At 37.4% G+C, this 27,781-nt stretch overlaps 4 protein-coding genes, 4 non-coding genes and 2 pseudogenes across 10 annotated transcripts; 9 read left to right on the top strand and 1 right to left on the bottom strand.

Moving 5' to 3' along the window:
• Window positions 1–3: 3 nt before the first annotated feature.
• On the top strand, window positions 4–2,194 carry LOC126799490 (uncharacterized). The gene is made up of 2 exons (XM_050526699.1): window positions 4–402; window positions 1,277–2,194. The coding sequence occupies exons 1-2, from the start codon at window positions 54–56 to the stop codon at window positions 1,966–1,968; spliced, it is 1,041 nt and encodes a 346-aa protein (XP_050382656.1). The 5' UTR covers window positions 4–53; the 3' UTR covers window positions 1,969–2,194.
• Window positions 2,195–2,806: 612 nt separating this feature from the next.
• LOC126801315 (small nucleolar RNA snoR134) lies at window positions 2,807–2,951 on the top strand. Its single transcript, XR_007672809.1, has one exon. It is a non-coding gene; the product is annotated as a small nucleolar RNA snoR134 (small nucleolar RNA).
• Window positions 2,952–3,177: 226 nt separating this feature from the next.
• LOC126801312 (small nucleolar RNA U36a) lies at window positions 3,178–3,266 on the top strand. The gene has a single exon (XR_007672806.1). It is a non-coding gene; the product is annotated as a small nucleolar RNA U36a (small nucleolar RNA).
• A 25-nt stretch (window positions 3,267–3,291) lies between these two features.
• Window positions 3,292–3,383, top strand: LOC126801350 (small nucleolar RNA Z223). Its single transcript, XR_007672840.1, has one exon. It is a non-coding gene; the product is annotated as a small nucleolar RNA Z223 (small nucleolar RNA).
• A 434-nt stretch (window positions 3,384–3,817) lies between these two features.
• Window positions 3,818–3,922, top strand: LOC126801300 (small nucleolar RNA snoR97). The gene has a single exon (XR_007672795.1). It is a non-coding gene; the product is annotated as a small nucleolar RNA snoR97 (small nucleolar RNA).
• Window positions 3,923–8,008: 4,086 nt separating this feature from the next.
• LOC126799706 (cytochrome P450 71D11-like) lies at window positions 8,009–9,733 on the top strand. The gene is made up of 2 exons (XM_050526955.1): window positions 8,009–8,917; window positions 9,086–9,733. The coding sequence occupies exons 1-2, from the start codon at window positions 8,009–8,011 to the stop codon at window positions 9,731–9,733; spliced, it is 1,557 nt and encodes a 518-aa protein (XP_050382912.1).
• A 1,543-nt stretch (window positions 9,734–11,276) lies between these two features.
• LOC126799817 (cytochrome P450 71D11-like) lies at window positions 11,277–12,894 on the top strand (annotated as a pseudogene).
• Window positions 12,895–14,482: 1,588 nt separating this feature from the next.
• On the top strand, window positions 14,483–18,905 carry LOC126798177 (external alternative NAD(P)H-ubiquinone oxidoreductase B1, mitochondrial-like). Its single transcript, XM_050525044.1, has 10 exons — window positions 14,483–14,609; window positions 15,326–15,602; window positions 15,745–15,951; window positions 16,151–16,401; window positions 16,647–16,866; window positions 17,046–17,150; window positions 17,376–17,639; window positions 17,738–17,859; window positions 18,372–18,491; window positions 18,600–18,905. The coding sequence occupies exons 1-10, from the start codon at window positions 14,521–14,523 to the stop codon at window positions 18,685–18,687; spliced, it is 1,743 nt and encodes a 580-aa protein (XP_050381001.1). The 5' UTR covers window positions 14,483–14,520; the 3' UTR covers window positions 18,688–18,905.
• Window positions 18,906–19,521: 616 nt separating this feature from the next.
• LOC126797339 (external alternative NAD(P)H-ubiquinone oxidoreductase B3, mitochondrial-like) lies at window positions 19,522–21,712 on the top strand (annotated as a pseudogene).
• Window positions 19,879–23,349, bottom strand: LOC126799018 (pentatricopeptide repeat-containing protein At1g11900). 3 transcript variants are annotated; one of them, XR_007672577.1, is made up of 4 exons: window positions 22,296–23,349; window positions 22,090–22,182; window positions 20,727–21,429; window positions 19,879–20,125 (listed from the first exon to the last, which is right to left on the bottom strand). XR_007672577.1 is itself a non-coding variant. In XM_050526126.1 (2 exons), exon 1 carries the CDS (start codon window positions 23,309–23,311, stop codon window positions 22,301–22,303), a length of 1,011 nt encoding a protein of 336 aa, XP_050382083.1. In that variant the 5' UTR covers window positions 23,312–23,349; the 3' UTR covers window positions 21,955–22,182; window positions 22,296–22,300. The 3 variants fall into 3 exon arrangements, 1 of the variants encoding a protein (XP_050382083.1); XR_007672578.1 differs by lacking the exon at window positions 20,727–21,429; XM_050526126.1 differs by lacking the exons at window positions 19,879–20,125; window positions 20,727–21,429 and having other exon boundaries at window positions 21,955–22,182.
• Window positions 23,350–27,781: the final 4,432 nt, after the last annotated feature.

The following is a 27,781-nucleotide window of genomic DNA, read 5'->3' as shown; positions in this document are numbered from 1 at the left end:
ACTCTCAGATACTGATAATGGCAGCAAAGCCTAAACCTCTCTAATCCCAGGCCATGACGACCACCATTCCCATCCTCTCCTCTCCAAACCCCTCAATTCTCCGACCCAAATTCACTTCCTTCTCTCCTCTCACCTCTCGCCTTCATAACCATTCCATTCCCTTTCGCCCTGCAACCAAAATCCAATCTTTGAGCTCAAACCAAACCCATAACTTTGATTGGTTTTCAGGGAAGGCATTTGGGTTCTTATTTGAAAGGAGGTTGAGGGTTCGTGTGAGTGTAAAGGAGGATGGGGTTGATGAAGCTGAGGAGGAAAGTAGGGGAGAGAGTACTATGCCGAAGCGGTTTAGGTACTTGGCCAAAGAAGCTCCTGACCCTCCTGTCAGATGGCCTTGGTTTGTGGGTAAAGTGCTTGACTCTCTTTCTCTTACTTTATTTGTGTTTTGTGAGGAATTGGTGATGATTGGAATAGTGAGCAAAGTGAAAGGTTGAGTCTTTCACATTTGTTTCCGTGAGTTCGTCAAATTTGGGATTGCTTGCTGCATATGATCAGAAACATAATTAAAAAAAAGGAATCAGCGTATTATGTGTGATAGAAGTTAAACAATATAATGTTATTACAATTTGAAAACTCAGGTTTGAGGCTTCTGATTCTTAGGCATTGCTTTTCAGTATAATTTTGAGAAGAAAGGCATAATATCTGGGTAGCATGTTTTCATGAAAGGGATGTTATGCAGCTATGTTTGATGAAGGGTTATGCAACTATGCAAGTGCTGACATTGATATCAATGATTAGTTTTCGTATGCTGTAAGTTTTTAACACAAGTAAGGTTATTGACCGAGTTTCATTGAAACTGGTGGTGTGTTTTTCTATTTATGTGTATGAATTGTGTGTGAAAACACTGAAATGTGTTATCTTCCAGATAAATTGTTTTGCTGATTCTTGATGCTGAAAAATTTTGGACCTGATTTTGCACAGCCAAGAAACTGTCCGTCTTTATAGTCAGTTCAAACAAAGTTGTGTTCCGACTCTAATATTCTGATCATTCTAGTTCCTGTATAGGAACTTGATAAAACAGACTAGATTACGTCTTATAACTCCTAAAGCCTTACAGAATGCCCATATTGTTCTTTTTTGTATCATTTGGTAGCGATATCACAGAACACACTTAGTATAACTTTTGAATCCTCACTAGATACCCATATACTCCTATTATTAACGTGAATTATACATATCTAATGTGGTTGTCTTAACGCTATGTATTATTGGTGTGCAGCATTGGCCTTCCTCATATATGCATGGAGGGCTGTTTTGTTAGAATTATCTAACTGGAAAAAGGGTGCACTAGCTATTATCCAATTTGTGGGATACCTCTTGAAGCTTAGCTTGGCCATCATATTTCATTTCATAGGCGATCCCATCACCTACACGATCAGATTTGTAGAAACACTTTTGTATGCTGTTCGATCTTTCTACTCTGGCATTGTGGCATACACTCCAATTTCAGATTTGACTACAGTTATCATGCTGGCATCAGCTGTTCTTGCAATTGCAGAAGCTGTCGTTCCAAACTCTGCAAACTGCCAACCTATTCTGCTCACGTTTTCTGGTATATTAGGCTATGCAGTTGTGTTTAATTACATCTCAGAGCCTTTCTTCTACACTATTCTAGTCGGCCTGTATGGTTACTCACGATTTGTTAAAAGAAGGGATGATGTTACATCTACGTTGCCTTGCGCGGCTGTGCTGGCTGCTGTTGGAGAACCATGGATTAGAGTTTTAGTTATACCATTGTTTCTGGCATTGGCCATCTTTCAAAATTGGAAGAAGCTTCCTGAAAGCAAGGAAGATGTTATAGTGACCAACAGGAAGCTTCCATTCCCCTTGTTGGCCGCAGCTTTAGCTATTGGAATTCGGCTTGCTGCTAAATGGGCTGGCTACCGGCACTTGACATGGAAGATAGTATGACCTTGTGTTCTCTGAGATGTTTCAAGGTTTGGCTACAGAAATGTATACCGGCTCTAGTAGCTGCACAGAGAGTTAGATCCATCTCTCAAATTCCAGTAGCTCTTTGCCATATTTTTGCTACTCATGTTCTCAAATGTGTGCTTGAGCTTACCTGAAATTGTACGTAGTTGTCAGTTAGTGGACTGAAAATGTATTCAATTTATGTTACTGAAAGGTATTCAACCAGCGTTCAATTCATAAAAATGTGCAACATTCATAAATTGAAAAGATTATCGAAACTGCGTCCCCCTTTTTGTAATTGGTGAATTCAATTTATGAAAAAAATCAGTGTGGCCTAGAAAATAATTGTGAAACTAATATATTTGAAATCAAATAATTTCAATGTATCAAAACGGAAGAGACACATCATATTACCAAACAAGAACAAGCAGTATTACTGTTTGTTAGGCTATGCGGATTTCGTTACAGTCGCAAATAATTTCTTTTCTCTTTCAATTATAACAGAATCATAGAAAAATTCCGTAGATCATATCTGTCACACACTGGAACATATCGTAAAAACATAAAATTAAATTTTTAATGACATGGCAAGAAGCCAAGAAATCGATAAAACGACGCCGTAGAGCGGGTAAATCTTCCCTAGGGTTTGTGTTGGGATCTCGATTCCCTATATAAACAAACCCCCCCACCAGCTACTTCACCATCACAATCTTCTCCTCCTCCAACTCCCCTAGCCTCTCTCCTCTTCTGTGTGCTCAGTTCCAATCCCAATCACCTTCAAATCCTCTCTAAGTTTTTGTTATTTGTTTTGTTCTAGTTTCTCTAATGTAAGATTAGCTCGCACGATGCACCCCGGGCTTCTCTGAGAGCTTATCACTGAAGAAGAAAGCCCCAATGCTCGTGCTAGAACGGCGCCGTCAAGTGTTGCAGCTTAGCTTCGCTCTTTCCACAGCTTTGTCTGTGTCAAGTCGACGGCTACATCCCTTCTCTAAATCATCTCTTCATTTTCAATTCTCAAGTTTTGGTGTTGGTGCCTCGACACACCTTTAGCTTGGTTTCGATTACATCCGTGAAATCAAAAGTTAGTCATGGAGGCCCAGATCTATTGCGGTGTCTACACGTGGGGGTTTATCTATTCTCAATGATTTTGCCTCTAAAAACGTCCGCTATATTTTGCTCTCTTTTTTAATTCTTCTTGTTTTGAATCTGTGGCGATGATTACAAATTATCCGCGCTTCTGAGAGTGATCTATGAAGCATAACATGATAATCAATGGTTGAATTTCTTGATATGAGCCATTCTTGTCGAATTTTGTTTTGAAATTTGTGGCGGTGATGATTAATTTTACAGCTTTATGCCAGTTCTGCTTCAGATAATTCGTGATAGAGAGAGCTGTCTTATACTCTGAGCCTATTGTTTTTCTGTAAATTATTGATCCTGGTTTGTTTATATAGATGTTCTTTATAGACCAGTGATGATTCAATCCGATTGTTGGAGGTGTAGTGTAGCCGAGACCCTGAAAAGGGAGAACCCCTTGGTGAAGCTACATTTCATATGACTTTACTGGATATTACTGAGGTTTTAGTTCTGATGTTTTAAATTATTGATCTTTTGATTTTGATGTGTTTTTCGGTTGGGGTTATTTTTGCCTGTGATGGTTACAATCCAACGTGATTGAGGTGTGGTGGAAGCGAGACCCTGTTTTGCAGGGTGAACCTACTCGCGGAAGCTATGAACCAGTGACAGAAAACTTTGTGACTGAGGCATTATTTTGAAACAATAATTTAGTGACTTTCGGTTGGGTATGTAATTTTGATTTTTGGATTGAGTTTCACTATACTCATTGCCTCTTTTCAGTGGCTGGTAGAGTCTGAATAACTCATAAATTTTGTGTTGTCTATCAGCTTCATCTCTGGTTTCATAGAGAGTGGAGTTAAATAACAGCACTAAATCTTTTGTCAGCTTACAATTTTGTTGCTTCAGTTTGTAAATTAATAAAATTTTATCAGAATTTGTTAAGATTTTTAGTAATAAGTACAGCACACATTTTTGAACTGCTGAAACTAATAACTGGTTTAACAAACAATGTTCGTCAACAATTTTGCCCACGTCTGGAAATAGAATTAATTAGGATGAGAAACTAATGTATCTGAGGACAAAATAAATTGGATTGAATTGGAATTGAACGGCTAAGGTATCTGGATCGGCCTCGCTTGTCATCCACAATTTCAACGCCGTATTGAAATCCAAATACCTCATGTGAGGTTGATGATTTTAGCTGTCTCTTTTATAATCGACCTGAACCGCAATTCCCAATTTATATGGCAGTCTGATCTGAATCTCTGTCTCGTGTTCAGGGACATCCTTAGGATCAGTGTTAATGATGAAGGGCACATCCCTCTCTTATGTCCGGTAACTTGAAGGCCGCATGAACCTTAAAAGTTAAAATAACCAAATTGAAGAACACTGCTAGACTTGGTATCAACCAGAGAAACTCAAAAGGATATGAGAGAATATATAAGTCAATGATCAATACTACTAGATCGGATGTCAATACTTCGTGAAGGAAGCGTTCAACAGATGACAGCGGTGGTAAAACTTAAACGAACAGCCATGGTTAGTGTCACTGAGATGTGCGCTATCGTTGGAAATGAAAAACCTGCCAATCCGCCCAATCGTAAGGGATTCCCTCTTTTGGAGTGCAAGGGAGAGATGTGATATCAACGAACAAATTTTGAGGGCATTTTTCAGTCTGGCTAGTGTTGAGCTCCCGCTGGCTATCTTGCTATATCATTTTTATTAGAAGTCTATGAAGAATGAAAATGTGGATATGTCGGAGGACTGCCGAAAAAAAGAAGAATTCCACTCCATATGATCCTCCTCCAACTACTGCAAATTCTAAATATTCCCTAAATATTCAACGGGCCGGACTCGGTCCGGGGCTTAGTAAATTTAAATAAGTGGCGGATTGGGTATTTTTAAAAATACGAAAATCCAAGCCCGCCCACCTAAGGCGGGTCTTGCGGGTTTTTACGGGCCGGGTCGAGCCTTGCGGGCTTTTACGGACCGGGCCTTACGGGCTTGTATTAGAAAAATAATATAATACTCTAATTTAAGGGTTTGAAACAATAAAAAAATTATTATAAAACATTATAAAACAAAAGTCACAAATAAATTCTAGTTTCGAAATATTGTCGATCGACACAAATAGATGTGATCGATATATATATTTAGGGACCGTGTAAAAATTTCATCCAATTCGGACCTCGTTTAGCCGTCGGAATTTTCGGTCAACAAAAAAAAGAGACGTTCTCACATAATAAAATCTCATTGACCGGGGCTTTGCCAAATGGTTTTCTCATTGCGACAACGCACGATCGGTGAAAAAAATTAGGTGATTTCAAATATGTAAACAAATTTTCACATTTGCATCTTGGTAATTGGTCTCCCCTTAAGGCATATTAGTGTTGTTTTTGGTTTACCGGAAATTCCGACGGTTAAACGAGGTCCGAATTAGATGAACTTTTAAAATGATCATTAAATATATATATTGATCACATCGGATGGTGTCGATCGATTCTGAGAAGTTTCCTTCATATAGTCGCTTCATAATGTGATAATTTTATTATAAAACCTAATATAAATGTTATAATACATTAGTGGACACTTCGGCGATCGACAACTCAAATTCAAAATATGGTCGATCGACATCAGTAGATGTGATCAGTATATATATTTAGGGAACCCGTAAAAATTTCGTCCGTTTTGGACATGGTTTGACCGTTCGTACCAACGGTCAACTAAAAAAAGGCGTTTTGAAAAATTTAAACCTCATTGACCGGGGCTTTGCCAAATAGATTTATTCAGTTCGACCGCGCACGATAGGTAACAAAAATTAGGTGATTTCAAATATGCAAAAAAATTTCCACATTCGCATCTTGGTAATTGGTCCCCCCTTATGGCATATTAGTGTTGTTTTTGGTTTACCGAAATTCCGACGGTTAAACGAGGTCCAAATTGGATGAAATTTTAAAATGATCATTAAATATATATATTGATCACATCGGATGGTGTCGATCGATTCCGAGAAGTTTCCTTCATATAGTCGCTTCATAATGTAATAGTTTTATTATAAACCTAATATAAGGTTATAATACATTAGTGGACACTTCGGCGATCGACAACTCAAATTCAAAATATGGTCGATCGACACTAGTAGATGTGATCGGTATATATATTTAGGGAACCCGTAAAAATTTAGTCTGTTTTGGACATGGTTTGACCGTTCGTACTAATGGTTAATTAAAAAAGAAACGTTTTGACATATTTAAACCTCATTGACCGGGGCTTTGCCAAATAGATTTCTTCAGTTCGACCGCGCACGATAGGTAAAAAAAATGAGGTGATTTCATATATGCAAACGGCTTTCAGCATTCGCATATTTGTAATAGGTCCTCCCTTAGGGCATAATAGTGGTGTTTTCGATTTACCAAAAATTCCGACGGTGAAACGAAGTCCGAATTGGATGAAATTTTTACAGGGTCACTGAATATATATACCAATCACATCGGCTGGTGTCGATCGATCCTGACAAGTTTCTTTCATATAGTCGCTTCATAATGCGTTAGTTTTAATATAAAACCAAATATAAAAGGTTATGATACATGAGTAAACGCTTCGGCGATCAATAACTCTAGTTCGAAATATGATTGATCGACACCAGTAGATGTGATCGGTATATATATTTAGGGAACCTGTAAAAATTTCGTCCGTTTTGGATATTGTTTGACCGTCCGTACCTACAGTTAACAAAGAAAAATGCGTTTTGACATATTAAAATCCTCATTGACCGGGACTTTGCTAAATTGGTTTCCTTGGTGCGACCACACACAATCGGTGACAAAAATTAGGTGATTTCAGATATGTAAACGACTTTTGGTGTTCGCATTTTGGTAATGGGTATTCCCTTATGACATATTAGTGTTGCTTTCGGTTTACCGGAAATTCCGACGGTAAAACGAGTTCCGAATTGGATTAAATTTTTACAGGGTCACTAAATATATATACCGATCATATCTACTGGTGTCGATCGATCCCAAGAAGTTTCCTTAATATAATTGCTTCATAATGCAATAGTTTTATTCTAAACCTAATAAAATATGTATGTATAATATTTTATTATTTGGCGGGCTTTTACGGGCCGGGCCTTGCGGGCTTTTGGCGGGCCGGGCCTCACGGGCCTTGCGGGGCTTTTGGCGGTCCGGGCCCACGGGCCGGGTCGGGTTTCACACCTCTAATTTAAGCCCGGCCCTCTACCCACGGAAACAGGATTTCTCGCGGGCCGGGCCGAGTAAAAGCCCGTCGGGCTTGCGGGTCTCCGCGGGCTAAATGATGAGGCCTAGTTGTACTTGTGTTATCAGAAGTCTGAGAACTATCCAAATCCTAGCTGGTAACACTTAATTTGCCACGATATGATTATCTACCAGCCATGATCGTGTCTCTAACAGGACTTTCTTATTGTCAATCTGTGTTGAGGATTACAGACTAACCCACGCTTTTATGAGCAATTCTGTGAACATGATAATCATCGGTTAAATCTTCATATTACACCAGTGAGTGTAATTGTAACAATCGATAAAAGGGAAAACAGAGTTTAGCGTATTAGAGGGGAGATCGAACAATTGAAGACAGCACAAAGAATTTGAACTTGTCCCCCATCTTTCGTTAGGTAGCTTGTTAAAAGTCGGCAAGAACAACTGCAAAGAGCCAAAACATGCAGGGCCTGCATGAAAGAATAACCAGAGCCTGTCTTTAGATAGGGGATCCAGTCCGATCAAGCAAGACACCAAACAAGAAATCAAAGCCGTACCATGTGGAAGAGAGAAGAGCCAAGAGCATTTTTGAGAATTTTGTTAGTTATACATGCAGAAAACGCCAACCGTGTGAGGCACAAAAGCCAGTTTACTGATGTCAGTATAAGAGAAGAAGCATTCTCTAGCAATTTCACCAATTAGTCATTCCAATCCAAACTCATTTTCTCATGGAGCTACAATGCCTTCCCTTTCAAGTCCTGTTTACTATCTTGGTCCTTGTGATTCTTGTACTAAAATTAGGGAAGAGAGGCCAAACATACTACCCCTCTGCTTCAAATCTACCACCAGGGCCATGGAAGCTACCAATTATTGGAAACATACACCAGCTCATTGGCGCTCTACCCCATCGCAGACTCAGAGACTTGGCTAAGCAGCATGGACCTCTTATGCACCTCAATCTCGGTGAAGTTTCCACCGTAGTTGTTTCATCAGCACAGTTTGCTAGGGAAGTCATGCAAACCCATGACATTATCTTTGCATCAAGGCCCCAGGTCCTTGCTTCCAGAATCTTTTCATATGATGCCACAAATATTTTATTTGCTCCATATGGTGACTACTGGAGAAGATTACGAAAAATTTGCACGCAAGAGCTCTTAAGTGCAAAGCGAGTTCAATCGTACCGACCTATTAGAGAAAGAGAAGTAATGAATCTCATCGAATGGATTAGTTCCAGAGCAAAATCGCCTATTAATATCACTGTGAATGTTATTTCTACCACGTATGCAATCACTTCACAAGCAGCCTTTGGTAATCAGTGCAAGGGTCAAGAGGATTTCATTGATGTGATGAAGGAAGCTATCAAAGAAGCATCAGGCTTTAATGTGGCTGATGTTTTTCCTTCTTTCAAATTTCTTCATATGATAAGTGGAGTGCAGCCTAAACTTGAGAGGCTCCAGAAACAAGCAGATCGAATACTGGAAAACATCATCAAAGAGCATATACAAGCTACAGCAACAACAAAAAATGATGACGCTCAAGTACAGGAAGCTTTGGTAGATGTTCTCCTAAAATTTCACAACCATTGTGGTGGCCATGAGTTTTCGTTAACTATTGACAACATCAAGGCAGTGATCATGGTAAGTCAAAACTTAACCTTTTAGGGAAAAAGATTCAACAACTATAATACCTACATGATGGTTTTTCTGTTAACTGAGTTTGTTCGCAGGTTTCTTTTTCTTTACTTACAGTAAGTAACTAATTCGAACAAAAAAATCAGTTTTTCATAACAAATTGATCACTTTCAGGATATTTTTACTGCGGGGAGTGAGACGTCAGCTATAGTAATAGATTGGACAATGTCAGAAATGATAAAACATCCGGAAATCATGAAAAGGGCACAGGCTGAGGTGAGGGAAGTGTTCAACACTAGACAGCAAGTAAACGAAACAAGCATTAGAGAGATGAAATATTTGAAGTTGGTGATTCAAGAGGCACTGAGGTTACACCCTCCTGCTCCCCTGCTACTTCCAAGAGAATGTGGAGAGAGGTGTGAGATTGATGGATATGACATACCTGCCAAAACAAAGGTTATCGTGAATGCTTGGGCAATCGGAAGAGACCCCAACTTTTGGAGTGAGCCGGAGACCTTTAATCCAGACAGATTCCTTGATAGCTCTATTGACTACCAAGGAACAAACTTTGATTACATTCCATTTGGAGCTGGAAGGAGAATCTGCCCTGGCATGCTATATGGTCTGGCTAATGTTGAGCTCCCACTAGCAATGTTGTTATATCATTTTGATTGGGAAGTCCCCGATGGGATGAAGAATGATGCCTTGGACATGACTGAGGAGTTGGGCGCTGTATTCCGCAGAAAACAAGATCTGCATTTGGTTCCAACTCCATATCATCGTCCTTCGACTCATGCAAGTTCGAAAATAGAATTTAGTTAATCGAAGTGTGTACGTTCTATTACCCGATATGGAATGAAGAATTAATGAAGACTTGGCCGTGGACATGACTGAGGAGTCGTTGTAGTCGACCGAAGACATGATCTGCATTTGATTCCCTCTCCATATCATCCTCCTCCTCCGACTGATGCAAATTCAAAAATAGACCGAAGTTAATCAAGTCTCGACGTTTTCTTTCTGCCTTGTATTTTGTTTGTTTAATCATGTTGTTTTTAAGTTATCAGAACTTTGAGAACTATCGAAAGCCCTAGTTGCAAAATAGAGATCAGAGTCACACATTGGCTTTATTCAACAATAATTAAATCTCTGCTTAAATTATTATAATGAGAAATGGGAAGGAACACAGCGAGGAAAAGCTGCAGCTCCTTCTTAATCAAGAATTTCGTCAAAGCTGAATAGTGCTCATTAAACAGAATATATTGAATAATGGATCATTATTCTGGTTCTTAAGTTTGAATGTTTGATCAATACCTCTAAAAAGATTACAAGCACCGTCAGTGTTGTCAATCCATTATTGCTCAATTCCATCTTGTTCTCTGTGCTTTTCTTCATCTTCAACCTAATGTGATCTCTGATCGGCCATCTTTTAATTTGTTCAACACAGAGCATTTGAGCGATAACGAATCTTGCATATGACGCTTGAACCAGTTTGGACTCGACGCCATGCTTCTTTTGCCTTGGGCCACGCTGGGATGTTTGGGCCGACTTCCTGCCGTAGCCCGACGACCACTGTCCAAGTGGGCTAGCTAAAGTTAAGTGGATTTGGATATTTGCATGAAACCTGGCTCACTTGATGAGTTGGAGGGCTTGGAACCTTGGTAAGTGACAAAAAAACAGTCGTGTGTGGCTAAGCTGTTCTTCTTGATCTACTAGCCATCTGCTGAGATGTTGATGAGACCTTAATTGATGATAAGGGAACATCCAATAGTCGTCTATACCAAATCAGCTAACATCCAACTCTGAATGTCACTAGGATCAGTAGAAGCCAAATGAACAATGGACACTGGTATGCAAATACCACTGTAGGTCCAAAGATCAAATAGCCAAGAGGGAGAGTAATTTGGCATCGTTGCAAATTATACCGCACAGATGCACATTAAGTTGGATGTTGATGAAGAAGAATGGAAGTCGAGCGGAAACTAAGCTGCTCTGACATATTGAGAACAATATCAAGATATTCAGACTTATATATCCTAGGTAATTGGCATTAGTATGAACTATGAACTACTGCAAGCGAATAGCACAACCAGGTTTAGAGATTTTTCACCTCAGCCGTACACGATTCTTAACCTAGTTATAATACAGAGTATGTAAGATTGGAGGTAATTTCAAACCTTACCAGACAATGATTCTGCCAACCAATTATTACGGTCGCATTCAGCATGTCTAATCAAATAATTGCAATAAATGTCAATTCACTGGAAAGCCATCACCATTTGACTGAACTGCCCATTGTCTGATATATACATAAGAGAAGAAGCATGCTGCAAATCAAGCCATTCTAATCCAAACTCATTATTTGCTCATGGAACTACAATGGTCTTTCATCCAAGTCCTGTTTAATTTCTTCCTCCTTGTGATTCTGGTATTGAAAATAAGGAAGAACAGACAAAACAACTACTCTGCATAAATCTACCACCAGGGCCATGGAAGCTTCCAATCATTGGAAATTTACATCAGCTCATCGGCGCTCTACCCCATCGTCGACTCAGAGACTTGGCCAAGCAACATGGACCTCTTATGCACCTAAAGCTCGGAGAAGTTTCCACCGTAGTTGTTTCATCATCAAAGTATGCCAAAGAGGTGATGCAAACTCATGATACTATCTTTGCATCAAGGCCCCAGCTCAGAAATCTGTACGTATGATTCTACAGATATTATATTTGCTCCATATGGTGCATACTGGAGAAGAATTCGAAAAATTTGCACGCAGGAGCTCTGAAGTGCAAAGCGGGTTCAATCTTTGCAGCCTATTAGGAAAAAAGAGTTGCAGAATCTCATCGAATGGATTGGTTCAAGAGCAGGATCACCTATCAATCTTACTCAAAAAGTTAGCTCTGCCACATATAGCATCACTTCACGAGCAGCCTTTGGTAATCAGTGGCTTCAGTGCAAGGATCAAGAAGATTTTATATCTGCGATGAAGAAACTTATCAAGGCAGGAACGTGTTTCTGCGCCCTAGAAACAAGCTGATAGAATATTGGAAAAGATCATCAAAGAACATATACAAGCTACCGCAACAACAGAAAGTGATGAGGCCAAGTACAGGAAGATCTGGTAGATGTTCTCCTAAAATTTCACGACCAGTCTGGTGGCGGTGAGCCATCTTTAACTACTGACAACATCAAAGCAGTGATATTGGTAAGTATACACAGTCACATGACGATGCTCTATTGGACAGATTTCCTTTCCTTTATTTACAACTGTGAGCAATTCGAACAGGATACAAGTTAGACTGAACAAAATCCTTTTGGTTTTTTTTTCATCAATTAACAAATTAAACATCAATTTACAGGATATTTTTGGTGCTGGGAGTGACACATCATCTGCAGTTGTAGATTGGACAATGGCAGAACTGATAAGACATCCGAGAATCATGAGAAGGGCACAAGATGAGGTGAGGGAAGTGTTCAACATGGCACAGCAGGTAAATGAAACATGTATTAGAGAGATGAAGTATTTAAAGTTGGTTATCCAAGAGTCACTGAGGTTACACCCTCCTGGTGCCCTGTTACTTCCAAAGAGAATGTAGAGAGATGTGTGAGATTGATGGATATGAAATACCTGCCAAAGCCAGGGTAATCGTAAATATTTGGGCAATAAGAAGAGATCCAAATTTTGGAGTGAGCCGGAGACATTTAATCCAGAGAGATTTCTTGATAGCTCTATTGACTACCAAGGAACAAGCTTTGATTACATTCCATTTGGTGCTGGAAGGAGAATTTGCCCTGGCATATTATTTGGTTTGGCTAATGTTGAGCTCCCACTAGCAATGTTGTTATATCATTTTGATTGGAAACCCCCTAATGGGATGAACCATGAAGAGCTGGACATGACTGAGGAGTTCGCCGTTGTAGTCCACATGAAACATGATCTGATTTTGATTGCCACTCCATACCATCGTCCTCCTCCATCCGACTGATGCAAAATGAATAATTAGAATTAAGTTATCAAGTGTATGTTTTCTATTTCCTTGTGAATGTGATTGTTCTTTGTTTGTTTCTGTCGTACTAATGTTATCCAAACTTTCATTCCCAAAAAAAAAAATGTTACGCGAAGTTTGATTGTAACCCGTGCTCGGATATATGTTTCAGATCAAAAGATGAGCTAGGTTATGACCTTAACTAGTTCTGCAATGAATAAACTCGATCATATATAGCCTGTCAAAATCTTCAGCATAAACTACTTAGCCTTAATTAATTTTTGTACACTGCGTCTGCGAGTATGTGATGCATGTATATGCTTGCTTACTTAAGTGGCTATCTCAGGAATTAGCATATAACATCAACTTTACAATCATATAATATAAGCTGTTATGACTTATTATGAAGGTTGATGTCTGGAATCTGATTCTTCTAATTGCCTGAGTGGTGAGAAAAGCTGCATAAGGTTTCATATAAATGTGTGTTATCCTTTCAATAATGTATGTGAGACGATTTTGTTTCACACTTCTGCCGACCTACTTTTCAATTAATTATATGCTATTGTTGCCCCGGCATATCTCATGCACCCAACAACACACAGCAACCATGTCTGTCGACCAATTGGCCATTACTAGCGACTTTTCTTCTCTTTTCATTTTTCATTTGATAGTAACCGTGAAAAAATAACGACAGTGATTTACAATTAGCTAGAAAAATAATAATGCAAAAAAAAAAAAACTCAATGCTTGCTTTAGACATTATCACCCAAAAAAGAAATGTGAGTGAATGAGGTTTTACATCCATATTTTTTGACATGTTTTTCGATTTACGGTATCCTAAAAGTTTTCTAGACCCAATAACTAATTTTTCAGAAGCATCGACAACCAATATAACATTAAAATTTATTCATTAATTACGTTTATAATTCAATAATTAAATTGAGTGAAACTGAACACACATGACGTGGGGACCACATTAAATATTCCCATGGTGTGACCTAATGTGTGTGTAACCACTGAGTCACTCATTGTATTTGTATATAATGATTTGATTCCTCACTAACTCACTCATCAATTTCAGTTTGATGAGAAGATTACAGTATTGAGATTGCGGTCATTTAATCTATGTCATCAACATGTTGATATAAATTTGACTTCACATTACAAAACAGGTCGAGTTTGGACATCACATTAGGCTTATAAATCGGTACTCTCTTAGCTAAAAAAGATTTTTAAAAAATTTAGCACCTTGTAAATATCATACATGCGAGTAGTTTAACACAAATTAATATTGATCATGATCTGATTTATTTGAGGATTTTAATGGATTAGGATTTAGGAGTCTCTTAAACTAATTAAAATAAGACCAACTAATTATGAAATTATTATAATTACCAGGCGTCCAGCACTGCCCACAGGTCCACTGCTCAAACCAGGACAGGGCCCCTGTTTTAGCCTCATCCAGTAATTAGCTCAACAACAGCATGCCACATTGCCACGTGTCCCATAGTAATAATTATAATAATTATTCTTCTTCTTCTTCTTCTTCTTCTCTCTCTCTCTCTCTCTCTTCTAATCATCATTTCTGTTGTGGACTCGCTCACTCTCATCCTCAACTCTGTCAAAATGACCGTCTCTTCCTTCTTCATCAGAGCTTCAAGAGCCTTCCATGGATACCCTGTTGCTCCCCAGCTTCTGCTGCTCGGCACTATCAGGTTCCCCAATTCCCTCTCTCTGTTTTCTACTGTTGTATTCATTTCATCAATACTTGCCTACCGTGTTTCCTCTTTTCATCCGTTTGAGCTCTGAGAATAATGTAGGACCAGAATATGATCAAGACAGAAACAAAACTTGATTGTTCAGTGTTGCTTTCTTGTTTGCATAAGATTGACTTATTGTTCCTAAACTCTGAATCTTGTTTTTTCTTCAAGTACGAGGTACTTGGCCTTTGTTTGGATGTTGGTGGCTAAAAATTCTGAACATTAGTGCAGATAAAATTAAAAAAATTGAATCTTGAAATGTTAAGCTGGATTTAATCAATCAAACTTTCAACCCCAAGATTGCAAATTTTAAAATTATTTATCAAGTTTGCTAGATTGGTCGTGTCATGTGATCTTGCGCTGTAGAAGGACATAACTTTTGATATCCATTAACATGAAAATGATTTCGAAGTTATAGTTAATGTGCAACAGAGGTACATTAGTTTCTGGTGAACAATTCAGCAGTTACCTCAAACTGATGTCTTTTATATTGATTATAGCTCTAGCTGTAGTATGAATTATAATTTACCGGATCCAGTATCCAAATCTCTGCCAGAAATGACACTATTTCTGGTTGTTAATTGTGTGCACCTTCATTAGTCTTTTATCTCTAGGCGGATCATCGCAGCGTTTAACTATGCACTTATTGTTATTAATTTGAATGAATGCAGTGGTGGAGGTGTTGTGGCGTATGCAGATTCACAGTCAGATGTTGGCTCTCCTCCTATTGATTCTAATCGCAATGAGGTTAAGAAAAAGAAAGTAGTGGTTCTTGGGACAGGATGGGCTGGTACTAGTTTCCTTAAGCATGTGGATGCTTCACGCTATGATGTTCAGGTTGTTTCACCCAGAAACTATTTTGCATTTACCCCTTTGTTACCTAGTGTCACATGTGGAACAGTTGAAGCACGAAGCATAGTAGAACCAGTGCGTAATATTGTAAAGAAGGTTAGTGACTTTTTAGAAAACTTCCAGATTTATTCATGTGTAGAGGGGATGCTGCTTAATGCCACTATACTCATTGTTGAATTGCTCTGAGCTTTTCCTACAAGAGGTATGAAACATACTTATTGCTTTCATATCATGGCAGAGAAGTGGAGAGGTCAAATATTATGAAGCAGAATGTGTCAAGATTGATGCTGCAAATAAGAATGTTCACCTCCGGGCTAATACAGATAACCCATTGATAGGAACTCCTGAATTTTCCCTGGAATATGACTACTTGATCGTAGCTATGGGAGCACAAGTGAACACATTTAACACCCCTGGAGTAAAGGAGAACTGTCACTTTCTGAAGGTACTATATATCAATTCAATTAGAAATTAGTTGAGTTGTGCAGCATTAAATTTGTTCGATACCGTCCTGCTTGTTTAAAATTCTCCATTGGGATCTGATAGCTTGAAGCTTGTCAAGAAAACCAAGTTTCTCTTAGTCTTGTTTCAGGAGGTTCTGATCCAACATGACTTAAAGACTCATTTTGACCCTCCACATGCAGGAAGTAGAAGATGCTCAGAAGATTCGTACCAGTGTTATAGATTGCTTTGAAACTGCTGTGCTTCCAGGTCTCAGTGATGAGGAGCGGAGGAGGAATCTTCATTTTGTAATTGTTGGAGGGGGTCCTACTGGTGTTGAATTTGCTGCAGAGCTGCATGATTATTTCCAAGAAGATTTAGTCAAATTATATCCTATGGTGAAGGATCTTGTGAAAATAACATTAATCCAATCAGGAGATCATATCTTAAACATGTAAGAAACGTGCCCTCATATTTCTATGTTTCTCTTAAAAATTTTGATGGCAAATCTACAATATGGATTATATTTCCATACTTTATTGCTGTGCAGCTCAGCAATTTAGTTTGTGGAGACTTTAGCATGATATTTATAATATCTTGGAAGTCACTGATATTATAGCCAGTTGGGAACATTTCGAATTTCTGAAAGGAGATCCCATGTTCACGCAACAGACTCATTAACTATTGTTCTTCTTGTAGGTTTGATGAAAGAATTAGTAATTTCGCTGAGACCAAGTTTCAAAGAGATGGTATTGATGTTCAAACAGGATGCCGGGTTGTCAGTGTTTCAGATAAGGAAATCCAAGTGAAGGTGAAATCAAAGGGAGAGGTCTGCTCTGTTCCACATGGATTGGTGGTGTGGTCTACTGGTGTTGGGACTCGTCCAGTTGTGAGAGACTTTATGGAGCAAGTTGGACAGGTTTGTTACAAAGACTTGAAATCCAAAATTTAATATCCAATCAATTGGTCTTAACACATACCATTATACCAAACATCTTATTCGCACACCATATATGTGGACTTATTTTAATCCACCTTGTTGAGGCAGAGAGAATTGTCACCTTGGTGTCATATTTTTTTTTTCTCCTCCATGTGCAGGCTAAAAGACGTGTTCTAGTAACTGATGAATGGTTGCGTGTAAAGGGGTGTGATGATGTTTATGCAATTGGTGATTGTGCAACAATAGATCAACGTAAAATCATGGTAAGAAAAGCCTTTACTTCTCAAGAAGTATGTATCATATTTGACTTCTAATGTTTTCTCATAAATGGTCTTGCCTTGTAATGTAAAGCAAAGCAAAGCTGGTCTTTTAAACAGTTTGTTTGTTTCATAATGGGGCACAATTTTAAGCTGGAGTGGTCAACCATATTCATTCTACACAAAATACTGTAATACTCTTTTAACTAAATATTATCTTGTCATATGTAGGAGGATATCTTGACCATATTTGCAGCTGCAGACAAAGACAACTCTGGTACCTTGACAGTTGCTGAATTTCGAGATGTAGTAGACGACATTATCGTAAGGTATCCCCAAGTGGAGCATTACTTAAGAAGCAAGCATATGCAGGATGTGACGGATCTACTGAAAGATTCTGAGGGGAATGATAGGAAGGAAGTAAATATTGAAGAATTTAAGTTAGCCCTCTCTCTAGTAGATTCACAGAGAAAGAGTCTGCCTGCAACGGCACAGGTATGTCTTCAATCTAATTGGAGCATCTAGTTATCTTGGCTTTAGTTACAAGTTGATGGGGATCATAATATGCTGTATATACAACCCTTTGTACTCAGGTTGCTGCTCAGCAGGGAACATATCTTTCTGATTGCTTTAACCGGAGAGAGCAGTGTGAAGCGAATCCTGAAGGTCCTCGACATTTTAAAGGTTCTGGACAACATCACTTTCTTCCATTCAGGTACGCAATATATTTCAATCTTGTGTTAATAGTACAGTTAAGAAAGCATTCATAAATTCTCAAGGGAAAAAAGGCATTCTATAAATCAGACTTTTATATGTCATAAATCGTGACAACATTAGATCGATGATAGCCAAATTATACCTGAAATATATGGCATGTCAAAACAGAAATGTAGTCCTGTGATAAACCATTTATTAAGTGTGCCGACACTTGTTTATGACCGAAAACTGTTAAGGTAATAGCAATTCCTGGTTAGAAACCATTTGTGTTCGGATCTATTTCTTTTAGTCCTGGAAAATGCTTTTTGTTGATGGCCTTCATTTACCCGAAGGAGCAGTAGTATTGGTTGTTAGATTGGTTTTCTGTCCACACACATTTTTCTGTATAGGTCACAGGGCAAGTGAAATGAAGAATGGTACCTAGTGTCTAGTGAAGTACCCTGTATCATTTACTATCTCACTTCAGTTTCCTAATTGCTCATAAGCCTGTCGTAACTTGTGAATGATTAGGTACAAGCATTTCGGTCAATTTGCTCCGTTGGGAGGTGAGGAAGCAGCAGCAGAGCTGCCCGGTGACTGGGTTTCTATGGGCCACAGCACTCAATGGCTCTGGTATTCTGTATATGCAAGGTGATATTCACTCAAGTATCTGCTCCTAATTACAGTCTGCATAAAAGAAAAAAAAGACTGCATATTTGTAACTGAACCTGATCAATATATTTCTGTTTGATTTCTCAGCAAGCAAGTTAGCTGGCGTACGAGGGTCCTAGTAGTATCTGATTGGACCAGACGATTCATTTTCGGCAGAGATTCAAGCCGTATTTGACGATGATATATAATTCCAGCCAAATTCGTCATCAGTGTTTGCACATGCTTTGTACATGCGTTCCTGTTATGTGTTTGAGAGAGACTTCTCTAGGCTGTAGAGCAAATATGATTCATGGGAGATTCCTTAATTTTCTCCTTTTGGTCAGTTTAATTATACTTGGACAAAGATTGAGAATTTCATCCATACTTCTCTATGAAATCTCAATTGTTGAACAATTTCTGAACAAAGAATGAGATTTTAATTCATGCCCTTCAATGAATCAAAACTTGAATGATATTTTTTCACCATAACACAATAGTGGAAAAGATTACTGTGATTCCTTCTTTCCCGGTTAGACAAGTCAAACATCGGACCCAGAAGAATAGTGTATCTCCGGTTACGTGACTCTTTCTCCTTTTGGTTTCGGTCCCTGGTACTAGGTAATACACCCTCACTAGTCTCACGTACCAGAAACTATCCAAATCGAAAAGCATATAAAATGCTCCGTGAGTAAGTACGTTATCTTTCTTCTTTTTTTGAAGGAACTGAAAACATTAACTGGAGGAGTGGAGGTCTCATAATGTGGAGAGCTTCATTCTATTAGAGAGCCTCTAGGCTTTTTCAGCAATACCCTTCTCTATCTAAGCTTGTTGTTGCTACAGTCGGGTACTCTTTCCAGCTCTCCATAATGTGTTACATTTGTGGTTTTAGTACAAGATTTATTGGGTTTAATTTATCTGCTTGATCATTTCATCTAATATTCGTAGTTGTTAGTGTTGGAAAACTATGTTTCTGTGCAGAATGTAAATATGAGACAAACGGTCAATCAATTTAGTATTAGGCAGTAAAACAATGGTTCTGCAATGTTTAACTGTTGAAGAGTACTGTGAAGACTTTGATAAAGATATTAGATCAAAACCAGACAAGCAGTGTATGCATTAGCTTGAATGACAAATGGGGAGAGAAATGAAATAATTATGGACTTACTGATATGCTGTAGGTTGTACTATGTTATTTTACTTTTCATTAGATTTTAGGCACTACATTTATCATTTCCTGTACATGGAAAATATCTGCCACAACTGTGGATGAAAGTGTACATATCTGTATCTCGGATTCTTCTCAGCTGACTTGCGCACTTGCACTTCTATTATGCAGTGGAGGGAGTCTGGCAGCATTTCATGAAGGCAGACCATTCCATAGTCGTACTGTGTATGCTTAAGCAGCTCAATCTGAGGGCGAACCAAAGAAAAAGAAGGTCGTGGTACTTGGAACTGGTTGGGCTGGCGTCAGTTTCTTGAAGAATTTGAAGAGTTCCTCATATGATGTTGAAGTGGAGTCCCCCCATAATTACTTTTTTGTTCACTCCTCTGCTGCCGAGTATTACTTGTGGCACAGTGGAACCACACAGCATTGTCGAACCAATTCGCTCCATTACTAAGAAGGTACTTATTACCTGCATACAAATGGATAAAAAGTATGGTGTTAACTAGATAATAGAAACAGTCGACCAATAGCCAATATATAGTCTTTTTTAAGAGATGACCAATATATTTTGACTACTTGTCTGTGCTTTTTTCAATTCACAAAATGGTGAACTTGTAAAATATACACTATATAAAGTAAACCAATTTGTGAACAGAGAACAAAACTAGGTAAGATCACTTTTTCCTGTGTATCCAAAGTATTAATAGTATAATCTTAAATAGTACATTCCATAATGGCATAATCTAGGTATTGCAGCATTATTTGAATGCTTCCTCTGCTCATCTGTACGAATAATAATTACTAGTTGAAAATAATTGCAATATGTATGCATTTGTTTAGTTCTGTAGTTTTGTCTCTAAAAATGAATAAAAGTCGACTGTTATATAGTTCGACTGGCTTGAGATACTGATACGACTCAGATGAAAACTCTTTCCTATATCTGATATGGCATACAGAAAGGCTTAAATATTCAGTTCAGGGAAGCAGCATGTTACAAAATAGATCCACAGAATACGAAAGTTTACTGTCGGACAACCCAAGACAACGAATTTAGTGTAGATTATGACTACCTGATCATAGCCATGGGAGCAAAAGCTAACACATTCAACACTCCTGGTGTTGAAGAGCACACTCATTTCTTGAAGGGTATAAACTCCATACTTCTTTTACTATAGCACTTAGAATTAAGATGACACCACAAACTATGATGTCACAAGGTGAAGAACAATGAGCTGTTTGGGTTTTCATTGGCCCAGGGAGTAGGAGATGCTCTGAAGATTCGTCAGTCTGTAATGACTGCTTTGAAAGGGCAAGTCTGCCATGCATTAGTGAAGAAGAAAGGAAGAAAATTTTGCACTTTGTAGTTGTTGGTGGCGGTCCAGCAGGTGTGGAGCTTGCTGCAGAGCTTCATGACTTTGTAAATGTGGATTTGGCCACTCTGTACCCTTCTGTTAAAGATGATGTATCTATTAATTTACTTGAAGCAGGTGATCATATCTTGAACATGTGAGTAAGGCATATACATTTCTGTAATTTACGGTATTTCAATGAAGATATCAGTCAAGTGTTGTATAATATTCTTGGTTTGATCTTACAGGTTTGACACAAGAATTACTAAATTTGCTGAAGAAAAATTCTCCAGAGATGGTATTGCAGTTAAAACAGGTTCCCAGGTAACTGCCAAGGAAATCTCCACTAAAGAAAGAGCAACTGGGCAGGTTTCATCTACACCATATGGGATGTGTCTCTGGGCAACTGGTATCGGGGCACGCCCTGAAATTATTGAATTTATGAAGAAGATTGGTCAGGTTTGTTGCTAATTTTTTCTTTGTTAACGAACATGAGGCATGACTGTCTTTGGATACTGAAAACAATCACTGTACCATCTGCTTGAGCATAGGCTAACAGATCTGTTTTGGCTACTGATGAATGGCTAAGGGTGGAAGGATGTGATGGGATATATGCTCTAGGTGACTGTGCAACTGTAAACCAACGCAGGATCATGGTATTTACCTAGTAAAAGTGTATTTTAAGTACTTCTTGAATTATAATTCGTTTGGTAGGGACTCGAGTCGCATTTGAATCAGGGGAACTACCAGAACTACGTTTCATCATTTTGTCTTTCAATGTAGGAAAAGCAATACAGGACTCGGTTTCATCTCATGTTAACAATTTCAAACTTGTAAAGAAGGTTGAAATGATCATTTTTTTCGTACTTCAGATACGGTTCAAGCTTGTTTTGTCCATGTAAAGTCTTATTGCATACAGAATCTAGTATCAAAATGACATCTACAAGTGTTCAAACAATGTTTTTGATCATTATAACGCATAGTATAGAAAATTAACACAGAAAGTAAGTAGCAGATAGCAAGCACTACAATACTTTACAAACACCAAAACACCCTTTCAACTCAAAATCATAAACACACTAACCAATTCTACTGGTGCGTATTCCTTCCAGGACAAGCATTACTTGAGGCACATGACTTCATCTCCTCCATAAAACTCAAAGCATCCAAATGACATCTAAAAGTGTGTAAACCATATCTCATGATCATTAAATTGCATCATATTGAAGATGGAAACAGATCAGTAAGTAGCAAAAGACCTATTAATCTCAAAATCATAAACACACTAACCAATTCTACTGGCGCTTATTTCTTCCAGAACAAGCAATACTTGAGGCACATGAATTCATCTCCTCCATAATACTCAATGCCATCTCCACCTTCCCCATCTTCTTCAAATTACTAATCACTGCCCTATATAGATACAACGAAGGCTGAATCCGCCTCTCCTTCATCTCAGCAAACAACCTCAACGACTCCTCAATGTTTCCTGACCTCCCCAACCCATCAATGACTGCACTGTAAGTAAGCAAATCAGGCTGCACACCCATTTCACACATTTCCTTGAAATAAAACAAGCACATATCAACTTCCCCAAACTTCCTCACATGGTTTATCACCGTATTGTACGAAACCAAATCCGGGTCAATCCCAGCTTGCTTCATCTCCCCAAAGAGACCCACCATCTCACCTGTACGACCCGCCCGGCCCAATATCTCGAAAGCAGTGTTGTATGTGTACAAGTCCGGTGAAAAGTTTTGATCTTTGACATGGGTAAAGATCGAAATTGCAGCTTCAGTCTCCTTGCATTGACCAAATGCGAAGAGGAGTCTGTTGATCACTGTCATGCTGGGTTGGGTCAGTTCCAATATTTGGTCGGTGAAGCTGAGAAGCTCAGGAACACAGTCATGTGCTTTTTTTGCGAAGGCTTTGGCGACAGTGAGATAGGAGTTTGAGTTTAAAGGCTGTGTTTTGGAAGCAACTGCGAGTTTGAAGATTCGGGGTACGAGGTAAAGGTGGTTGCTTTGAGCGGCGGAGATTAAAACTTGGTTGAGAGATTTTGGGTTTAGGAAGATGTGTTGGTCGTGTAGGGATTGGAGTAATGTGGGGGCGTTTTCGATGGTGGAGAGGAGTTGAGTCACGAGTGTTTGTTGTTGTGATTCGGAAGAGTAGGAGTGGGTGTTGTTGATCGATGTAGTTGAGTGACATTTCTGAATCCGAATCGGGAAAGGGTCGGAAGAGAGAGTGGGAATGAATAGCGATACTGCTATGTGGGATCGGAAAAGCCTTGAGGAGGCGGACAGCATTGTCTCTGGGTTTTATGAGTGCAGAGAAGGTTTATGAGACGCGGCCGCACCAAGGAGTTGTTAGGCTAGAATTTTTTGGTCTTATTGAATGATAGACGCTCTTCCCCATCAAACGTACCACGTCAGGATTCCAATATTGAACCTCACTCAAGAATCTCTTCTTTCTTTAGAGATTGAATTGAATATGAGAAGTGGATTTTCCGGCTCAGCTGCAGTATTTAGCTATCAGTATGCTCACATGCGCCACAGCTTTAATGAGTGTATTATATATCAATTTGCAGATTTTTTACATCAGAAATCATAATTTACTTTGTCAAGCAAGATCTATAAACCTGAAGTTTGATCACTACATCTGTAATTCTGTATCTTGTCGAACTCGGAAGCTGCAGCTTTTAAAGATCGCCGGCGGCCCAGGTAAACATAATAATTATTAGCAAACTCGCCTTGAAATTTTGAAGCTCTGTGAGTATGGCAGCTGGAGTTATCGCCAGTTCAAATACTATCCTTGAAGTTCTGAACCTATACAACTATGATGCTTGGAGTCTACGGATCGAAACCTACATAATTGCTGAGGGTCTATGGGACGTTGTCGAAGCCACAACTAAAACTCCCCAAGTTTCATCCCCATGATGAAATATAGGGATTGGAGGATGAAAACGCCAAAGCTCTTCCTGCAATTCAAAACTCTCTTCGGTTTTACCGATGACATTAAATAGTGTGTATTGTATTTGGATTTATGTAGACTTATTTTAATGGCATAAATGTCGATTTGTATCCTAAATTTGGCTGAAATTGTCAATTTGCACCCCGAACTTGCATTTGAGTCATTTACCTCCTAAACTTGGTAAAAATTCCCGATTTACACCCCGAACTTGTATTTGAGTCAATTTACCTCCTAAACTTGGTAAAAATTGCCGATTTGCACCCAATCTGTTAAATTTAACTGTTTCTATCCAATTTTGCGTCACATGAGGGGTAATGTTGTCATTTTCTATTTATATTTTTCTTAAAAACAAATAAAAATATTCTTTAAAATGATGATTATTTTGTTAATCAAATTATTTATTTACATCTTTTTTCTACCTACTTAACCCTACTTTAAATTATATATTCAATATACCCACCCAATCAAATATAGTGTGTTGTGTATAAATATATTTTTATATGTACACATTGTTGGAGGATGAACAAAACGAGAATAATAACAACATAATAGAACAGAACGTAACCGTTTATTGATTGATAATGAGACCAATATATAAGCATTACATAACCACAATCAGTAGGATTCGGAGTCCTAATCTATTACAAAGATGCGAATCTATTTCTAACAGGAAACCTAATAAGGCTAACACACACAATGGTAGAATAATAATTCTCTCGGAACACACATTTATTTTTAATTTTCAATGTATTTATTTATTTATATTTTTTCTAATATCTTTTAACATACCATATCACATAAAATAATAAATATATAAATCAATAACATGTTTCGAAAAAACAAACATTGTAGCAAGTATTCCTCTTAAGTAATTTTATTAATTTATTTCATTATTCAATATGAATAAATATATAATGACAATACTACCCCTTAAATGCATGACATGTGACTTAAAATTGGATTGAAAATATTAAATTTGACGGATAGGATGCAAATCGGCAATTTTTACAAAGTTTAGGAGGTAAATTGACTCAAATGCAAGTTCGGGGTGTAAATTGACAATTTCAGCCAAGTTTATGGTGCAAATCGGCATTTATGCCTATTTTAATTGACAGGTTTTTTAGAAAGTTCATGAACTCCTTAAAAAGTTCACATACTTTCATAGAATTGTTAAAATCACTGACTCCAACCACATACTTTTGGCTGATTTTTACAGATTTTTATTGATTCATAAAATCAAAATAATTCATATTGATCGACTTATACTGATTTTTTATTACTCATAAAAATTAAAATTTTCTTTTTATATTAATTAATAAAATAAGGTATGATAACTAATTAATGTACATACCATGTCTATTAATTACAAGCTTACGGTTATGTTGCTTCACTGTCCACAGTTTCGTGATCATTTGCTTCACTCGCGAGTGCGCCTTAAGCATCTATGTTGGCCTGGTTTTCTAACGCCTCGTGAGTGCTATTAAACGAGGACTTAATGCATGCTAATAAAAAAATTACGAAGTAATTTTTATTGTGACATCACAACCAAAAATAAATCAAGAAAAATAATATCAAACACACAAAACACTGAAAAATCGGGGAGCAGTTTTATAGAAGAGAAGATGAGAAAATTTTTGGGCCTGGTCTTGTAGATCGGTTCCCACATATAACGACACCATCCACACGGCGGCAGTGCTCGACGATAAATTTTATGGGGGGAGAGGGAGAGAGAGAGAGAGAGAGAGAGAGAGAGAGAGAGAGAGAGAGAGAGAGAGAGAGAGAGAGAGAGAGAGAGAGAGAGAGAGAGAGAGAGAGAGAGGAGCCAAGGTATCCCATTTCTATGCTAGTCCTTTCATTTTTATATATTTCCCTATGTCGGTCTAAACGACTTCCTTTTAAAAAAAATCGATAAGTATTACATTTATTCTAAACAAATTTATTGGTTGTGTCTATTACAAAGAAAATTAGAGAATCTCAATTATTTATAAGAGAGTAAGAGAAATCCTTCAAATTTAATCTTTTTTTTCTTATGTACTTCTTTCATCATCATTATTTTTATTGGTAGCATTGGACATGTGTCCACAATTGAGAATACGGTTTTAATAAGTATAAATATACAAGGTAAGAACATAACATAAAGAAGAAGAAAATAATCAAATGGTGAATAACCATATTGGGTTATAGGAAAAATAATTGGTAAAGAAAAGACAAAAAGAAATAACGAAAAATGATGGAGGATGAACATCGATCTTTGAATGAAATGAGAAAGTCCATGGAAATGTCTATGAAAATCTTTAGTCTAGTGGCTAGACAATTTTTAGACTCTAGTGTGTGTATTTTACACTATAAAGTCCATGAGATTCCATGAGTTTATAATTCCATAAGTATGAATGATATTTTGAATATCCACAGACTTCTATTCATTTTGAAAAATCCTGATTAAATATCCCTAGACTCATGAATTTTATAATGACTTTTAAAAATCTTAATTGAATATACTTAGACTTGTATGGATAATTAAAAGTTTGTATTGAATACATCTAGACTTTTGAAATCCATGAATTTATTTAAAACTCTCACTAATTTCATATACAATACATCCCCTAAGATGGCTAAGGATGCGTGGGAGATTTTGGCAAAACGGTTGAAACCAAAAAACAAAGGTTAGTACATTCAATTTTCTTGCCGAAAAATATTGCATTCGACATTATTCAATTCATCGATCGATTTGTAATTATATACTTGGTGTCATTTATAATTAATGTAATTTTATATATTTGACATATGCTTCGAAATCCGCCTAGTGCATATCCCAACCTAGCCTTTATTAAATTGTCTATGTACGTACACAGAAGAGAAAAAACTAATTAAATAAGAAAATAATGGCAAAAATGCCAATTTGCACTCCAAATTTGGCCATAATTGTCAGTTTGCACCCCGAACTTGCATTCGAATCAATTTACATTCTAAACTTGGTAAAAATTGCCGATTAACACCCAATCCGTTAAATTTAATGTTTTCCATCCAATTTTAAGTCACATGTCATGCATTTGAGGGGCAATATTATCATTATATATTTATTTATATTTACTAATGAAATAAATTAATAAAATTACTTAAAAGTAACATTTGCTACTATGTTTTTTAATTTTTTTTGAAACATGTTATTGATTTTTATATATTTATTACTTTACGTGATATGATATGTTAAAATATATTAGAAAATTAAAAATAAATGTGTACATATAAAAATATATATACACAACACACTATTTGAATGGGTGGATATGTTGAATATATAATTCGAAATATGGTTAAGTATGTAGAAAAAAGATGTAAATAAATAATTTGATTAAAAAAATAATCCTCCTTTAAAAGAATATTTGTATTTATTTTTAAGAAAATTATAAATAAAAAATGACAACATTACCCCTCATGTGCATGATATGTGACGCAAAATTGGATAGAAATAGTTAAATTTAACAGATATGGTGCAAATCGGCAATTTTTACCAAGTTTATGAGGTAAATTGACTTAAATGCAAGTTCGGGGTGTAAATTGACAATTTCATCAAATTTAGGGTGTATTTTAGCAATTTGGCCGAAAATAATTCACACTAGAAAACTGCCCAAATTGCATTTATATGTTCCAGCAGCTATAATGGCCTTCAATTACTATGTTGTCTTTCTTTAGCAACTCTATTACATCATCTGCAAATACCAAGTATGAAGGAACAAATATCAATAGACTAGACAAAAAAAAGAAAGAAAAAAAAAAGGATTTACAGTAGCATTTAAGTATTGCAA

The sequence above is a fragment of the Argentina anserina genome, chromosome 6, assembly GCF_933775445.1.
Source record: "Argentina anserina chromosome 6, drPotAnse1.1, whole genome shotgun sequence".
Taxonomy (NCBI): domain Eukaryota; kingdom Viridiplantae; phylum Streptophyta; class Magnoliopsida; order Rosales; family Rosaceae; genus Argentina; species Argentina anserina.
This window is presented reverse-complemented; position numbering and strand designations above follow the sequence as displayed.

Coding starts and splice junctions, on each gene's coding strand:
- LOC126799490 (XM_050526699.1), top strand. CDS start 54: ATGACGACCACCATTCCCATCCTCTCCTCTCCAAACCCCTCAATTCTC. Junction 403..1,276: donor CAGATGGCCTTGGTTTGTGG/GTAAAGTGCTTG, acceptor ATTGGTGTGCAG/CATTGGCCTTCCTCATATAT.
- LOC126799018 (XM_050526126.1), bottom strand. CDS start 23,311: ATGCTGTCCGCCTCCTCAAGGCTTTTCCGATCCCACATAGCAGTATCG.
- LOC126798177 (XM_050525044.1), top strand. CDS start 14,521: ATGACCGTCTCTTCCTTCTTCATCAGAGCTTCAAGAGCCTTCCATGGA. Junction 14,610..15,325: donor CTGCTGCTCGGCACTATCAG/GTTCCCCAATTC, acceptor GAATGAATGCAG/TGGTGGAGGTGTTGTGGCGT. Junction 18,492..18,599: donor TGGTATTCTGTATATGCAAG/GTGATATTCACT, acceptor TTGATTTCTCAG/CAAGCAAGTTAGCTGGCGTA.
- LOC126799706 (XM_050526955.1), top strand. CDS start 8,009: ATGGAGCTACAATGCCTTCCCTTTCAAGTCCTGTTTACTATCTTGGTC. Junction 8,918..9,085: donor ACATCAAGGCAGTGATCATG/GTAAGTCAAAAC, acceptor GATCACTTTCAG/GATATTTTTACTGCGGGGAG.